We start from the raw sequence: 18,931 nt of genomic DNA on the forward strand, positions 1-18,931 counted from the left end.
AAATTCTTCTGGCATTTCTTTGCAGCGATGCACGGGAAAGGAGTGGTTGACGGAATAGGAGCTACTGTTAAGCGAATTGCAGCCCTGAGAGTTAAAACTAGTCAATACGAAATCAGGTCAGCAGCAGATTTTGCGTTAGCATTACAAGATTTGCAAATATCTGTAATTCACATGTCAGAAAACGATACAAGACAACAAAAAAATGAACTTGGATTCAGTTCAATTTAAAGTTATTCAAGAAAAATCAAAGGTATATCAAAATCACATTATTTTTATATTCAGAATGATAAGGTTGTTCCGATGCTATTTTCACCTGAGTATAATTAAAATTTATTACAAAATAACAAAACTTTTTAAAATGATTTTAATTTCGTCTTTTTGTTTTGTCACTGAACGTTGCGTCACTGAACTAATAGTTTTTTTCTGTAAAATAAAACGATATGAAAACTTTATTGTTTGTGGCTTTTTTTATGACTACCTTATTGCCAAATGAATAAATTACAACAAAAAAATCTAATAAGTCAAGCAAGAATTAAAATTCCAGCGAAAACTCCATTTAAAAGTATACTGATAAAAAAACACTTTTTTCCGCGTTGCGTCACTGAACTCATGTTTTAATTTTTGCTATGTAGCAGTGTTATGTTAATACAATTGTGTTTAGTTTATATTCTAAAATTTTAATTCAAGATTGCTTTAGAGTAATAAAAAATTATTTTTGAGTTATAGAAAAATTTCTATTAAAAAAAATCTCTCCGCATGATGCGTCACTGAACTATGGAATTGGCCATATATATACATATATATATATATATATATATATATATATATATATATATATATATATATATATATATATATATATATATATATATATATATATATATATATATATATATATATATATATATATATATATATATATATATATATATATATATATATATATATATATATATATTCTAGCTTCTAAATAAGCTACTAAATAAGCCACTCTTCCTGATGATCCAGCAATGGTGAAACTTAAAGTAGAAGATAAAAGTTAGATAAGTGTTTTTTACTAATTTATATATATATATATATATATATATATATATATATATATATGTATATATATATAAAATATATATATATATATAAATAAAAAATGTATATATATATATATAAATAAAATATATATATATATATATGTATATATATATACATACATAAATAAAATGTATATATATAAATATATACATAAAACAAAGAATAATGATAAAAAAGAATATGGTCTAGCAACATTTTAAGAACTGGAGTGGCCAACAAATGGAAAATATCAAAAAGCACTTTGTGAAAAATTTTAAAAACAATGATCTTCTTATATCCATCAGCTGTAATTTCGAAGTTGTTAAATATCTGGACTTAATGTTAAATCTTAATGGCAGTTCTTCCCAACTTTACTGCAAGCCTGGTAATTCCATCAATTATATAAATGCTCACTCTAACCACCTTGTAAGCATACTAAAAAGTTTTCCCCAAACCATCGAACTAAGATGATCAACCAATTCTTCTAACAAAATATTTTTTAAACAATCCAGTCTTCCTTATCAAGATCCATTATTTACATCAGGTTTTATCTGCAAATTCGCTTCCTATTCAAATATAAGACTGGTCCCATTCAAAAATCACAAGCATAACATATTCTGGTACAATCCACCTTTCAGTACTAATGTTGCAACAAGAATAAACAGTCGCTTTATGAACATGGTACCCCTGCACTTTCTGGTTGGTCACAAATTTTGCAAGATATTTAATCAAAATACTATTAAAATAAGCTACTCATGTATGCCAAACATCAAGCCCATTGTTAATTCGCACAATCACAGAATATTATATAGCCAAGGTAAAGATGAGGAAAGAACATGCAACTGTGTCAATAAATCCATCTGCCCCATGAACAATCAGTGCTTGATGAAAAACATCGTTTATCAAGCCACCGTGTCGTCAAATAAACCTGACTACAAAGAAAAAGTATATTTTGGTTAATGTGAAACTCCATTCAAATCTCAGTATGCTAATCACCTAAAATCTTTTAACATTACTAAATATAAAAATGATACCAAGTTGTCTAAAGAAATGTGTGTGTGTGTGTATTTATATATATATATATATATATATATATATATATATATATATATATATATATATATATATATATATATATATATATATATATATATATATATATATATTATATGCGGTAGTGGTGTAGTGGTAAGAGCGCTCGCTTTGTAAGCGAGTGGTTCGGAGTTCGACTCCCACCACGTCCCTGGAAGTACCGCGCTCAACTTAGTTTCTCCGCGCAGCGGCCTTTTCGGCAAGGTTCGTGTTTCGGAGTTAAAGAGTTGAGAGAGGGTTGCACCACGAATAATAACTAAAAAATAAAAATAAAAAAAACACAAAAAAAATGAGTAGCCTCCTCGACGGTAGTGGCCCCCCTCGGGCCTTGGGGAGGTGAATATACTAAAAAAAAAAAAAAAAAAAAAATATATATATATATATATATATGCAACCCTCGGAATTAGGAAAAATAGGGTCGGCAATAATTTGGTGACCTCAATCTTTTAAAGGTCAGCAAAAAAAAAACTTAGATATAACCATAAAACATAGAAACAAGGTCGGCAATTTTTTGCTGACGTCAAACACTTTTAGATAGGCAGTTAGGTCGGCATTGCCGAATGCTGACTCTAATTCCGAGAGCTATATATATATATATATATATCTAAAAGTGTTTGACGTCAGCAATATTTTGCTGACGCCAAACACTTTTAGATATATATATATATATATATATATATATATATATATATATATATATATATATATATATATATATATATATATATATATATATATATATATATATATATATATATATATATATTTAAATGACGACATCTTGTATGAGAGTTAGAAAATTTCTTAGAAAAATAAAAAAATTAGCATTGAGAGAATTCATATTTATTGATGTGCATATATTAAATATATATATATATATATATATATATATATATATATATATATATATATATATATATATGTATATAAACAAAAATCTATCAAATGATAAAATAGTAAATTTAAGTGTTATAAAGCCATAGTTTTCACGGAAAAAAACATAAAAAACTGAAAGTTCTATTTGTGTTAATAAGGTACCTAATAATAAAAAATAAAAAGTTCACACCCTGAGGTAATCTACTGGTATTAAAGGTAATAGCTCTCTTAGCAGAATTATTTGCTTCAAGATGGATTTTCTTTAAGAAGAAAATTGGCTTTATATTGGTCAAGGAAATCACAGTGATCTGAGCAAAGCATTGCATGTCTGGTGAAAAGAAAATAAAGGAATATGGAAAACATCAATTAACTTTGGATAACGCAAGAGAGTTGAAAAATAGTTCTTGTTTCACAAAAGTTCATGTCAGACCAGACCAAATTGAGAATGAAAGGATAACTTTATCTAAACTTTATGCTGAATGTAGAATTAGAAATAATGCTCTTCCAAATTCATCTGCAAGAGACACAACTTAATTAGGGCATTAGAGATGGAAAAAAAGGCTTCTGATCTGTGCAATCTGGCTCAATTCGATGGATTGAACGAAAAGAATGAAACACTAAGCAAAAATGCTTAGCCCTCTTACTCTATTATTTACCCATACTTTATCTAAACTCAAATGTTTTTATTTTAATCCCATGTCTTTAGAAAATAAGTGGGATGAATTCCAAGCTAGAGTTGCATTATTGGATTACCCATACACCATTACAATCACAGAAATGTGGTTCACTTCTACATTTTTAACAAATCTAGACAATTACACTGCGTACCTTCGAAATAGGACAACTGTAGAGGTGGTGTTGCCATATATGTTAGAAAAGGTATAACTTTATTTGAATGCAAGTCAGTGATAAAGAAATGGGTGAGCATATATGGTATCAAATTTCAATTTGAAATGATATCTTGTTATTTAGATGTATTTATCGCAATCCATTTACTCAAAATGAGTCTAATTTAAGAATTAATAAGTCGACCAAATGTGCTAAAGCTCTAATTGATGGTGTGAAATTTACAAGTGTTCTAATTGTTGGTGATATTAATCATAGTGATATCAGGTGGACTGAAGTGGAAAACAGACTAGTCAACTTTTTTTAGATACTATCAATCATTGTTTCAAATCACAATTTGTCACTGAACCAACTTTTATCAATAATACGCTTGACCTAGTGCTATCAGATGACCCTGATAGTATTTATAATGCTACAATTGGTCCTCCACTAGGATGTATTCAGAAAAATCTTTTTCACAATTCACTCCTATGGGATTACAGACTTACAGTGCTGGCCAATGAATTAGGAATTATCATATTTATTGCAAGAAATTAAAATAGAACAACAAGAATAACTTAAAAACCCAAAAAAAAACATTAAAAATGATTTAAATAAGACTTAAATATAGAAGCACCATGTAAAAAACATCACAAATACAAAATTCTGAAAGATTATTAAGTTTGCTGCCTAATACTTGGTGTGTCCACCCTTATTTTTTAGAATGTGACGAATGCTGAAACGCGACGAGGCATCGAGTGGATAAACTCTACACAGAGACAACGAATACGATCACTGTGGTGCCATGTATTAATTAGTTTTTCAGTTAATTCTCTTTGGTTAGTAGATGCAGTTTTCAGAACTTCCCTCTTCAGCTCGTTCCACAACCTCTCGATCAGGTTGAGGTCGGGACTGTTGCCCAGCCATTCCAGAACAGGAATCTTCTGGTCTTTCAGGAATTTCATCACGGATTTGGCTGTGTGGCATGGAGCTCCATCCTGCATGAATATTGCAACTCCATGTGGATACCATTCTTTTACCTGTGGTATGAGACGTGTTTCCAGTACTCTCTTGTATTGGTCCTGTTGCATGATCCCTTCCACAAAATACAGACGCCCCAGTCTGTTGACAGAAATAACACTCCAAAACATGATCTTTTGTGGGTGTTTTACAGTTTTCAGGATACAGTTGGGGAGGTTTGCCTCTTTCTTCTTTATTCGAACAAATCGTGCCCTCTCAGCCATGACTTCCAGCGTAGACTCATCAGAGAAGCACACCTGAATAACAAATATTAACCTGTAAAATAACGGTACTCAGTACGTTATTACATACTGTATTTTATGATATGGAAAATACACATAATAACATGACAAAACTACAAAACTAATGAAAAAATAAATATTATCATCACCATAAAGTGGGCAATATGTTTCTGACTTAAAGTAATTTCATAAGAGTATTTAAACTGCTTACCTTCGACCAATTGTCTTCGGTCCAATCGGCGTGTCAGCGTACCCACGTCAGCCTCTTCTCCTTCATTGCAACCGTCAGCTTGGGTTTCTTCGTGGGTTTGTATGCCTTGTAGCCGAAATTCAACAAACGTCTTCTAGCAGTTCTTGAGCTTACTGTAAGTCCTATTACGCCATTCCATTCCTGTGCTAACTCTATGGAAGATTTCTTACGTCCTTTTTGGCACAAATTCAGAAGTACGCGATCATTCCTAAGGGGTATTCTTGGAAGCCCTTTTACAATTTTCTTTCTTGGTAGCTATGACATCTTGGCTTTTGAACAGCTTATTTCTGATTCTTCCAACAGCCTGACGCAAGACTTCTAACTTGCAAGCTATTTCGGAATTCAGAAGAGCAGTATTTTCTAATAACAGTATTATTTCACTTTTTATTGCTACGCTGATGTCCTGTTTCTTACCCATTTCTGTCAAATAGTGTCTCTCTTACCACTTGAAGCTTGTTTCAATAACAGCAAAGTAATAACTTATGACTAAAAGTATAACTAAAGACGCCAAAATTAATGACCAGATATCGCCAAATACTGCAATCAAGTGCCTTAAGAATCTAAAGCAAATTTTATACAAAATAGAAAAAAAATCATATTTTAGCAACAAATTTGAAAAGTCTATGACAACAAACAATAAAATAAGTATTATGACAGCAACTTATGTAATAAACAAAAATTAGAATGTAATTATATAGCCAATGACATTGGCTATATAATTACATTCTAATTTTTGTTTATTTCATAAGTTGCTATCATATATTGTAATTACATTCAAAAATATTACATTCAAACTTGACATTTCAAAAGCCGCTGGTAATGATGGAATGAAAATCCTGAGTGCTCAAAACTTGTTCTAAAGAGTTCAATGTGCCTCTTTCTCTAATATTTGTCCTTTGATTCTGGCCAAGTGCCATCTGGGTGGAAACTTGCTAATATAATGCACATATTCAAAAAAGGTCATCGTAGTGATCCTGGAAATTACAGGCCTATTTTCATCACCTCTGCAGTTGGAAAAAAGTCTTGAGGTTGTATCTGTCGAAAGAACATTGGGTATCCTAGTTAATAATAAACTCAAATGGTCAGAACAAATTAGTCAAGCTACTCTTAAAGCAAACTCGGTACTTGGGATACTCAAAAGAACTTCTAAAAAATGGAATCCAAGTATGTTCATCAAGCTTTATACAGCGTTTGTGCGGCCGATATTAGAGTACTGTGCAACAGTTTGGAGCCTTTCCTACAAAAAGACATTAAGTTAGAATCAGCTCAACGTAGGGCAACCAAACTTGGACCACAATTGCGCAACATGAACTACATATCACACCTGGAAAATCTTGGTCTCAGCTCACTAGCTGAATGTTGATTAAGAGCTGATCTAATTCAATTTTATAAAATTTATAAAAACTTCAACAAAGTCAACTGTCATCAAGAATGTAAACGAGTGACTTCTTTCACATGTGATGAATCTGCTGGTAGTCTTCATAGCACAAAGCATAAAATTGAACAAGAAGTTACCAAAAACAGTCAGACACAACTTCTTCAAACATCAAGTAGTGCCAACATGGAATGCTTTGCCTGCTTCAATAGTTGCTGGTAATTCGGTCAACGAGTTTAAAAACAATTATCACAAATAAACTCGTTCTCTTCCAAGTTGGTCTACTATAGCCGGTTGTCGTTAGACACTTTGCTCATAGAAGTCAAACTTCTATTGTAGAATATCACTGTAATAATAATAATTATATATATATATATATATATACATATATATATATACATATATATACATATATACATATACATACATATATATATATACATATACATACATATATATACATACATATATATATATATATATATATATATATATATATATATATATATATATATATATATATATATATATATATGTATATACATATAGATATATATATATATATATATATACATATATATATATATATATATATATATATATACATATATATATATATATATATATATATATATATATATATATATATATATATATATATATATATGTATATACATATAGATATATATATATATATATACATATATATATATATATATATATATATATATATATATATATATATATATATATATATATATATATATATATATATATATATATATATATATATATATATATAACCCGCAGAATTTGGCAATGCCCACCTAATTGCCAACCTTAAAGTGTTTGAGGCGGCAAAAAATTGCTGACCTTGTTTCTGTGTTTTACAGTAAGACCTTGTATCAAATTTTTATATATATATATATATATTATTATTTTTTAAATATATATATATTCATGTGTATATATATATTTTATATATATGTATATATATATATATATATATTATATATATAGTATATATATATATATATATATGTATATATATATATATATATGTATATATATATAATATATATATATATTCATATATACATATATATATATATATATATATATATATATATATATATATATATATATATATATTATATATATATATATATGTATATATATATATATATATATTATATATATATATACATATGTATATATATATATGTATATATATATATATGTATATATATATGTATATATATATATATATATATAATATATATATATATATATATAGATATATATAGAGATAGATAGAAAGAGAGAGAGAGAGAGAGAGAGAGAGAGAGAGAGAGAGAGAGAGAGAGTGAGAGAGATTTGAATTTCCCAACCAATTTCAGCCAGTAAAAAGGTCTTTTAAAAGTATAATCATTATTTATAGTTTTTTATAAAACAAATTGAGATTTTAATTCATTGTTCAAGGTCCATGCTTTTAGCTTAAAAGGTTGGGAAAAAATTATAAAAGCTGGGAGTCTTAAAATTGGCTTCAAAAAGTTATTTAAAATTGATTAAATAAACAGATATAATAAATGTTGCTATAGAAACATACATAGTGGAGCATTCTTTCACAATCATTTACAAGAATGGCTGGTATCTAAAATCAAAAAGAAATTCAAACAAATAATTTTTTATCATAAATTTTATATTAGTTGATTTTTAATGCAAGTATTTTAATATTACCTACATTATTCTTTTCAAACTATTTTTATTAATTATTTAACAGTTATTTTAACATATAAGAGTAGAAAAAATTACCAAAAAACTACAACTTAAATAAATTTACAACTAGACATCGGGGAGTAGTGGAAAGTCGATGCTAAGGAAGGATGAGAGCTTTTAACCTAAGCTTCTATCCAGAATATTTGATAAAAAAGTTAAAATAACAATTTTAATCGTATTTTTATTTTTTTAATAATGTTTTAACGTTAACATAATTATATATTCCGTTGATCAGAATTTTGTATATTTTGAAATTAAAATATTTGAGAAACATTTAATTTATTTGATTGTTGAGATTTTTTTGTCTTGAAATCAAAAAACACTTAGAATAAATAAAATAGATTTTTTTTTAATTTTTTTGAACTGAAATTTAAAAAGTTAGAAATTATGTGCCTAAGAAGCTGGTAGCAAAGAGTCAAAGCCATTAATTTTTCAGGAGCCTAATTTATTTTTATATATTTACTTAATAGTTAATTATTTGTTAATAATTGAACAATAAAAATAATGTTTATTTTTTTATAACAAAAAAAAAAAGATCAATTATATCATATATCAGCAAAGCTTTAATTTTATATATTGATATTATATTTATAAACAAACTTTTCTAAAGATTTTACTAATACATTATGAAATTTAAAAATATATTACCTAACAATTTTCCTTTTAATATTATAAGTTTCGATTTAATAAATATCAATACTTAATGTAGCTAATGTTTTAAGAAAACTATGCTCACCCTTAAGCTCATCCTGTTATTTATACAATTTTGTTGTTGATGTTTTTTCAGTTTGTAGACAAAGAAACTTTTTGTAAAAAATGTATATTTAAAATCAACAAAATTTATATGACAGAATTTATATGACATTTATATACTCAAAAGAAAATTAGTACCCTGATGTTTTTACGCTTTATAACTTATTATAATTTTATGTACAATGAGAAATGTTGCTAAAACATAAAAAGATAAACTAATTTAACCTCAAAATTGATCTTATCGCCTTCCAAAGACAACGACGCAGCATATAAAATCTTCATAATCTGTTCTTGAATTTTTTTTTGCATCTCAAAATGTTTACTTATAGTTTCCCATATATTTTTTACCTAAAATAAAAGATTAAGAAATATCCTGTTGAATAAATTGAAAATAACATTTTCTTATTCATTACTCTTCAAATTTTTTATTATTTCCCTAATCCACTTCATATAAAAATTTAATAAACAACATATAAACAAAATAAAAAAAGTTTTCTGAAAAGATAAAGCTGACTGTCTCCAGCTCATGTTTCAGACAACTAATGAATATACGAAGTAACTAAAGATACTAATTTTATCAATTAATAGTTTAGGAATTTTATCATAAACTTTCAAATTGCTAAGAAATATCTATGCAAATGTTTCTCAAAATTAAAAAAAAAAATTTTGTCTTTCCATGAAGTTTACAATTACAGGGTTATTTATCTTAGATTTCTTTCCTCAATAATTTTCCCGTAATTTTTAAATAAAGTTACAAGCATCAAGTCTTGTAGAAATATTCTTATTAGATATGTCAAATGTTCATAACTTTGTCTGTGATATCCAATTCATTTTTATAAAATTTAAGATTGCAAAAAAAGCTGCAATACCCAATTCATGTTTATAAAAAATAAAATTACAAAAAAGCTATGGTATCCAATTCAATTTTTATATTTGATTTAATAATATCATAAGTTTAGTACAATTAAAATATTAAAATTAATACAAATTAAAATCCTTTTAGTATATCTACCTTGATAACTCTAACATAAATTTTATTATGAAATGCATGTTTTTTTTATCATGTATACTAGCTATTGTATATAAATAAACAGTTTTTATTTTTAATTAGACAAATCTTGTATTTAAATAGACAACTTTTGTATTTAATTAGATAAATCTTGTATTTAAGACAGCTCTTTATTTAGACAACTCTTGTATTTAAATAGAAAACTCTTGTATTTATTTAAACAACTTTTGCATTTAATTAAACAACTCTTGCATTTAATTAAACAACTCCTGTATTTAAATAGACAACTCTTGTATTTAAATAGACAACTCTTGTATTTAAATAGACAACTCTTGTATTTAAATAGAGTACTCTTTCCTTAAACTTTAAATTAAAGCAATAAGGACTGATAACATATCACAAAAAATTGAGGTGAAGCTCCAAAGCCATCAAGAAGGCAATTTTTTTAAGGAAAAAAAAAGCTGACATAAAAACTCTAATAATTTAAATGTGGGAGCTAAACAACAAGCAGGAGGAGCTAAATCTTGGCTGGTAACTTTCATAGAGTTAGTAGGAGTGAGTATTAGCTGGTAATCTTTCTATTGGTAGTAGGAGTATTGGCTGATAACCTACCTACTTGTAGTAGGATTAAGTATTGGCTGGTAATTTTCCAAGTGGTAGTAGGAGTGAGTATTGGCTGGTAATCCTCGTAGTGGAAGTAGGTATTGGCAGTAGAATTGAGTAATTTTATCACCAAAAAAGAGTACTTGTTTGCTTCAACTCAACCATAATTTCATATTTAATAAAGGAAATGATATTATTATGAAAACCTATTCAAATGACAAAGTGTGAATGTTAAACTTAAAAAAAAACTGGATGATGAACTTTAAGGAAAAAAAAAATATGTTTAGGGTGTTGAGATATGGTTAAAAAAAGAATAAAATCTTATTTGATGTGTTGAAATTAAATAAGTTTGTCACATCCTAACTTGCTCGAAATCCCAAAATTCTAAGATTCCATACAAATTGTTTACCCTGAAATCCAGGGATTTCAGGATCGTCAATAAAAAATTAAAAGCGCAAAAAGTTTAAGCTTAATTTGTAATTAAGTAATTTGTACATTATCAAATGTAAATATAGGCTTTGGTATTGTAGCTGCTTGCCTTTATAGCTGTTTATTATTTTTGCATTATTTTCTTTTTATTCTCTCTCTTTTTGTATTTTATTGAAAATACAAACAGAAAACATTATTGCTTATCTGCAAAATATGATGAAAATGTATATATAGTATAATATTAAAACTAGAATGTTATTAAAAATAAATAAAATTTTAGCTCTTGCTGATGGGAAGATCAAAAATTTGTAATAGAAGCTATACTTTAATTTTATTTTGAATTTTAATTTATTCTGATTCCAAATATGTGCGTGATTTTAATTCCATATTAAAAAAAATAATCTGAAATCAGAAAAAAAAAGTATGATGCTTTGGTTCACTGAATTAAAGAGAGGAGAACACCGTTAAGGAACTTAGTATATTTTAATGGCCAGGTTACTTCATGAAAAATCCCAAAAGTTTTTGAATCAAATACAAGAATACAAAATAAAAAAATTATGATAAACCTTATAAAGCGTTTAAACTTGGCAGTTATAATAACAGCAGCAGATTTGAGTAGTTGTAACCAGGTGAACCAGGTTTTTTTAAAGCACAAATGTAACAATAATAACAAAACAATTAGTGAACAATTAAATGAAGTAAAATTCTTTAAATTTAAAAGAAAATGCTGTTATTTGAAAGTGGTACCTCAAAATATGATCCCCTTTAAAAAAACATGATTATATACTATCTGTACGGCCAAAAAGTGTGGAGTCGGAACAAGCATTCTCAGCTGCTAGATTTTTATGTTCAAAAAATCGAATATAATTAAGCAATGAAATGATTGACATTTAGGGCAATACTTTCAAAACTTAATATAACTCATGTATATTCATGCATAATTACATTATTTTTAGTTTCAAAAATAAATATAACTCATGTATATTCATATATGTTTATATTATTTTTAGTTATTTCTTTTATTTTTACTGTGTTATCATTTCAAGGTTTATATTTTAAAATACTTAGGTTCATTAATGAATGAGGTATTTTAGTTATATTATTAAATCAAAAAAGTGGTTTTCAAATTGACAAAATAAAGATTTGATTATAGGTTAGATCACATAACAAAACTGAAACTAATTAAGATTAAAGAGCCATAAAAACGCAAATTAAAAGACTGCAATGTTTTTACAAACATTCTGAATGTTTTTAAAAACATTTCAAATGTTTTTATTTCTATTTATTTTACTGTAAAACATGCACAGAGTGTTGCTACATCGACTAACTTATAGCCTGCTGCTACAAGGGAGTGCTGCTACATTAACTATCTTATAGCCTGACTGAGGGTTTGATTTGGGCAGGCAGTCTATAAAATAATTAAAAAAAAAAACATTTTAAAAAAAGTTTTTAAATTTTTTCCGGTCTTTAAAAAATATATATATATATTTCTATAGTTTACAGCTAAGAAAACGTGTTTGTGGTAAAAAATGGCTCTTCACTTGTTTGTGGTATTAAAGCTGACAAAATTAAGGTTACATTATGTCAAAACGCATTAACTTAATTGTGAGAAGTAATTAAACCACAAAAACACAAATTAAAAGACAAAAATGTTTTAAAAACATGTTTTTTTTTTTCAATTTGTTAAAAATAAAAAAATGCTGAATGTTTTTATTTCTATTTTTTAAAAATAAAAACATTCTGAATGTTTTTATTTTTATTTTTTAACTGTAAACCATGCGCGGAATACTGCTACATCGACTGAGGGTTTGGTTGGGGCAGACAGTCTATTGAAAAATTTAAATATATATATATATATATATATATATATATATATATATATATATATATATATATATATATATATATATATATATATATATATATATCAACCCTCCAAACTAGGGTCGGCATTTGGCAATGCCGACCTAACTGTCGACTTTTGAGTCTCAAAAAATGTTTGAGGTCAGCAAAAAATTGCCTACATCGTTTCTATGTTTTATGGTAACCTCTTTGTGCCAAATTTTTTTGCCGATCTAATGCTGACCTTTAACAGTTTGAGGTCAGCAAGATATTTTCCAAATTCCGAGGGTTGATATATGTATAACATGTTACAACTAAAAATCCAGACAAACTTTGTAGCCTCAATTTAGATATCTAAAAATGTTTTATAATTCTACCAATTATGTTGCAAATTTATTCCTCTACAATATACCATAGTCCTTTACGAGCATTGCCTGTGTTCGGCAAAATGAACTGATAAACAAATAATTAACTTTTTCTTTTGTAAAATACTAATTTTTTGTTAATTTGCTTTTTAAATTTAAAAAGATGATTACTCCATTCTAGAGATATTCAATTTTAAAGTTTGTCCGGATTTTTAGTTGTAACATGTTATATATATATATATATATATATATATATATATATATATATATATATATATATATATATATATATATATATATATATATATATATATATATATATATATATATATATATATATATATATATACACATATATATGTATATATATATACACATATATATGTATATATATATTTATATATACATGTATATATATATTTATATATACATATATATATATATTTATATATATATATATATATATATATATATATATATATATATATATATATATATATATATATATATATATATATATATATATATATATATATATATATATATATATATAACTACAAAATTGATAATAAACAATATAATGGAAAAAGGTATGCCAAGCAAAAAAAACAATAATTGAATTTATGAAATTTGAAAAAAGTTTTATTTCTTTTAAATAAATATATAAATGATAAAAAAGCACTATTTTTACAGACCAATTTGACAATCATGTATTTGAATGCCAGAGATTGCACAACAAAACTATAGAACCTTTTTTCAACTCTTTGTTTTCCTTGAATTAAAAAGTGAAAAATATTTGTTGTCATATGGAAGTCATTCACATAAACAAATACATGACACATTTAATTGAGACTTCCTTTTTAAAAAAATGTTACAATGGTAACTCATAGTTACAATATAGCAATTTAATTTTTCTATTATCTAACTTTTTACAGTTACATAAAAAAATTTTGAAAAAGCATTAAACATAGCACTACTGATGAAAATAGTGAAAGGCCTCTAGTGCTTTTTCATCATTTATATATTTATTTAAAAGAAATAAATCTTTTTTCAAATTTCAAAAATTCAATTATTGTTTTTTTTGCTTGGCATACCTTTTTCCATTATATTGCTTATTATCAATTTTGTAGTTATTTTGTTAAAATGTCAGGAAACATTAATTCAGAAAATACAGATGAAATGTGTTATGATTTTATAAAAAAGTTAAAGGAAACTTTACCTACAATAATTCATGAATTTAAACCTCTAATAAGAGAAGTCATTGAATCAACTCAATCAAAGACTGCTTAACTAATTATCAGTATCAAAATAATTCAAAAAATGACATTGAAAAAGAATACCAGAAATTTAAAGATCAACAACAAAGGTATTTTATTAAATCTCTTAAAAAACATGAATATCTTAATTACAAGCATTCAAGATGCACAAATCTTCTAAATATTTACCACGATTGTTTAAAACAAGAACCACTCTATATACCAAGAAAGTTTAGAATTCACCAGAAGAAGAAAATGCTATTAAAAAATTTGATTTGCAGCGCCTCAAATCAGAATGTGAAATTCTATCAATACGAAGAGATAATTTTTTAACATCATTAAATAACGTAAATGCTGAAGTGACAAACTTTATAAATTGTAATACAAAAAACGAAGCTCTAAAAGAAAAACTGATACTCAGATATGAAGAATGTAAACTTGAAGACAAAGGCCGAATTGATAGACTCTATTCTCTACGAACTCTGCTTTCCAGAAAGATTGACTAAATATTAACTCGAAAAATTCGAAAAGTCTTGATGAAAAAGAAAAGAAAAAACATCATAAGAGTTTTTCCTCAATTGATTTTATTGATGAAAACAAAACATCAGAAATTCTGTCTTCAAAAAACTGGATAAATACAGTTCCGAAAAAATACAACCTAAGGTCATCAACCTATCCACCAAATACCTGACCACTGCCCAAATAAAAATTCTATCAAAAGGACCTAAATTCTGCCCAACAACTAAAGGAAATTATTTACATATTAACTCTGATATTAGACAATTTACAAGAAAACTTAGATTAAAAGAAAAATTCTACGAACTGCAAAATAATGATATTAGTATAATAAAAAAGAAATCTAAATATAATGTTAAAACAAATATATCTGAACTTAATAAAATAATATCGAAATTTAAGCAAGTGAATCCTGTCAAACTTCAATCAGTTGATAACATTTCATTGCAGGAAAGGGTAGCACTTAAAGAACTTAAAGAAATGAAAGACATTGTTATCAAAAAAGCAGATAAAGGTAACACTCTAATTGTAATGGACTCTAAAGATAAACTTGTCAATTAGGATCATCTATCTTCTTTAAATACTTATGAAAACACAAATTTTGACTCAGATAAAAGAGTTTTCAAAAATCTTTCAAAAATGATTGCTAAACATAAATGTCTAACACAAAACGAAATAGACTACATTACAAATTTTGAATGGAAATCTAGTACTTTTTACGTTATTCCGAAAATTCATAAATGCAATGAAATAATTAAAAAGGTTCAAGAATCTAGTTCTCCATTTATAGAAATGAAACCTCCAAAAGATTTAAAAGCTCGACCCATTATTGCTGGAATAGACTCACCGACATCACACTTAAGCCAATTTCTTCATATAATATTATCTCCGATTGTAAAAAAACAAAAAACTTATATAAAAGATGATTAAGATTTCTTAAGAAAAATCCCTAGAAATATTGATTCAGACAGTGTAATACTAACATGTGACATTGTCAATCTATACACAAGTATTCCACATAATCTAGGCCTTAAAGCATTACAATACTGGATTGAACAACAGAAAGATTTAATAGCAGATCGATTCACCTCCGATTTCCTCTTAGAATCGGCATCTTTCATTTTAGAAAACAATAATTTTATTTTTGACGACCATGCATACCATCAGATTACAGGTACAGCCATGGGTACAGACTTTGCCCCAGACTATGCATGTCTTACAATTGGATTTTTAGAATAAACTTTGCTTTTTCCGAAAATCTTACCAAAATACTTTTCAAAAGAAGAAGTTAAAAATATTGAACAGTTTTATTTTAGATATGTTGATGATGGTTTTAACATATGGCCAAAAAATCAAGACATCGCCAAGTTTAAAAGTTCTCAAGAAGAACTACATAATTCAATTAATTTTACGGTTGATTTAGGTACACAATACAATAAAAACGGAAATATCTACCATGTCATTAATTTTTTAGATGTATCGGTTATTCATAAAAACAACAAATATATCAAAACAGATATATTTTACAAAGAAACAAATACCCACGACTATTTAAATTACGATAGTTTTCATCCTTTCCACATAAAAGAGAATATCCCATATAATCTTGCTAAAAGAATAATTGTTTTTACCTCGGATTATGCTACAGAAAAACTACGTTTAACGGAACTAAAACTATGGTTAAAAGAATGTCTTTACCCAGATAATATTATAGAAAAAGTATTTCACAATGCCAAATTACAAGGACCAGCACCTTTAAAAAAATCCAATGAAGTTTTTCCTCTGTTAACTACATTTTATAGCAATTTAAACTGCCAGCCTATTTTAACAGAAACTAACCTTTTACTTAGTCTATCTACTAATGCAAGGGTAAAGGAGGGTTTTTCAAATGTACATCCAGTAATAGCCTACAAACAACCACCAAATTTACTTAGACAACTAACTTCTTCAAAATTTCATTATATTTCATCTATCAAAAAAAACGGATTTATGTAAATGTAAAGATATTCATTGTAAAATTTGCAAATTATATTTACAAGAAGTTGATAAGTTTGAGATGTCTAATGGAACTATTTGGAATATTAAAAGTCGCATTACTTGTAATAGCAAAAATGTTATTTATTATTTAAAGTGTTTATCATGTAATGGTTTATCTACTTACACTGGAAAAACAAATAATTTAAGAAACCGTACTAATGGTCATATTTCCAGTTGCAGAACAGGAAATTCTACAGACCAATTTGACAATCATGTATTTGAATGCCAAAGATTGCACAACAAAACTCTAGAACCTTTTTTCCAACTCTTTGTTTTCCTTGAATTAAAAAGTGAAAAATATTTGTTGTCATATGAAAGTCATTTACATAAACAAAAACATGACACATTTAATTGAGACTTCCTTTTTAAAAAAATGTTACAATGGTAACTCATAGTTACAATATAGCAATTTAATTTTTCTATTATCTAACTTTTTACAGTTATATAAAAAATTTTTGAAAAAGCATTAAACATAGCACTACTGATGAAAATAGTGAAAGGCCTCTAGTGCTTTTTTATCATTTATATATTTATTTAAAAGAAATAAATCTTTTTTCAAATTTCAAAAATTCAATTATTGTTTTTTTTGCTTGGCATACCTTTTTCCATTTTATATATATATATATATATATATATATATATATATATATATATATATATATATATATATATATATATATATATATATATATATATATATATATAGATCTATAGTTTGTTGTCTTTGGGAAGAGCGGAAGGAAAAAAGTGATTCTTACGCCAACACATACGTCACTTTTAATTACTTTTGACTTTCATCCAACATTTGCGTTTTGGATGAAAGTAAAAACCATTAATTTAATTACCAATAAATCGTTTTTTAAAAAGACCACAAAAACGGAAATTTAATTGACCAGAATGTTTTAAAAGCATTCTGAATGTTTTTAACAATATAAACAATGTTTTCATTTTTATTTTTTTTTAATAAAATGTTTTTATTTTTAATTTTTTTAATAAAATGTTTTTATTTTTTTTTTTTTTTTAATGTAAATCATGCGCGGAGTGTTGCTACATCGACTATCTTATAGCCTGACTCGCAAGGGAGTGCTGCTACATTGACTGACAAATAGCCTGACTCGCAAGGGAGTGCTGCTACATCGACTGACAAATAGCCTGACCTGCAAGGGAGTGCTGCTACATCTACTATCTTTTAGCCTGACCCGCAAGGGAGTGTTGCTACATCGACTGAGGGTTTGGTTAGGGCAGGCAGTCTATCAATTAATAAAAAAAAAAAATTCCGGTCTTGCATTTTAATTTTTACTTTTTGTCAACAAAATATGGAAAAAACTTTCGGACAACATCTAAGGGTTGTATATACAACCCGTAGATGTTGTCCGAAAGTTTTTTCGGACAACATCTCTATCTGTATCTGTAGGAACATTAAAATTTTTCAAAAATTTTCTGCCTTTGATTTGTTAAAGTATAAAATATCTTTATATAAGTTATGCATCAAAAAAATTTTAAATGTTTTACTTTGAATTAAATTTTTAAAAATTGGAAAAAAATGAAAAAAAATTTATTGTGTATTACTATATGTATTACATATAATTAATTTTTT

At 26.4% G+C, this 18,931-nt stretch overlaps 1 protein-coding gene across 4 annotated transcripts in view; it reads right to left on the reverse strand.

Moving 5' to 3' along the window:
- LOC136090262 (HAUS augmin-like complex subunit 6) overlaps window positions 1-18,931 on the reverse strand; it is a 126,031-nt gene that overhangs the window by 57,831 nt on the left and 49,269 nt on the right. For all 4 annotated transcript variants that reach the window (XM_065816516.1, XM_065816517.1, XM_065816514.1 and 1 more), the window contains exons 10-11: window positions 9,503-9,625; window positions 8,355-8,399 (exon numbers count right to left, since the gene is read on the reverse strand). In XM_065816516.1, the coding sequence (XP_065672588.1) occupies window positions 8,355-8,399; window positions 9,503-9,625 (168 nt within the window). The remainder of the gene's footprint in view (window positions 1-8,354; window positions 8,400-9,502; window positions 9,626-18,931) is intronic.

The sequence above is a fragment of the Hydra vulgaris genome, chromosome 13 (genome assembly GCF_038396675.1).
Source record: "Hydra vulgaris chromosome 13, alternate assembly HydraT2T_AEP".
In the NCBI taxonomy this organism is placed as follows: domain Eukaryota; kingdom Metazoa; phylum Cnidaria; class Hydrozoa; order Anthoathecata; family Hydridae; genus Hydra; species Hydra vulgaris.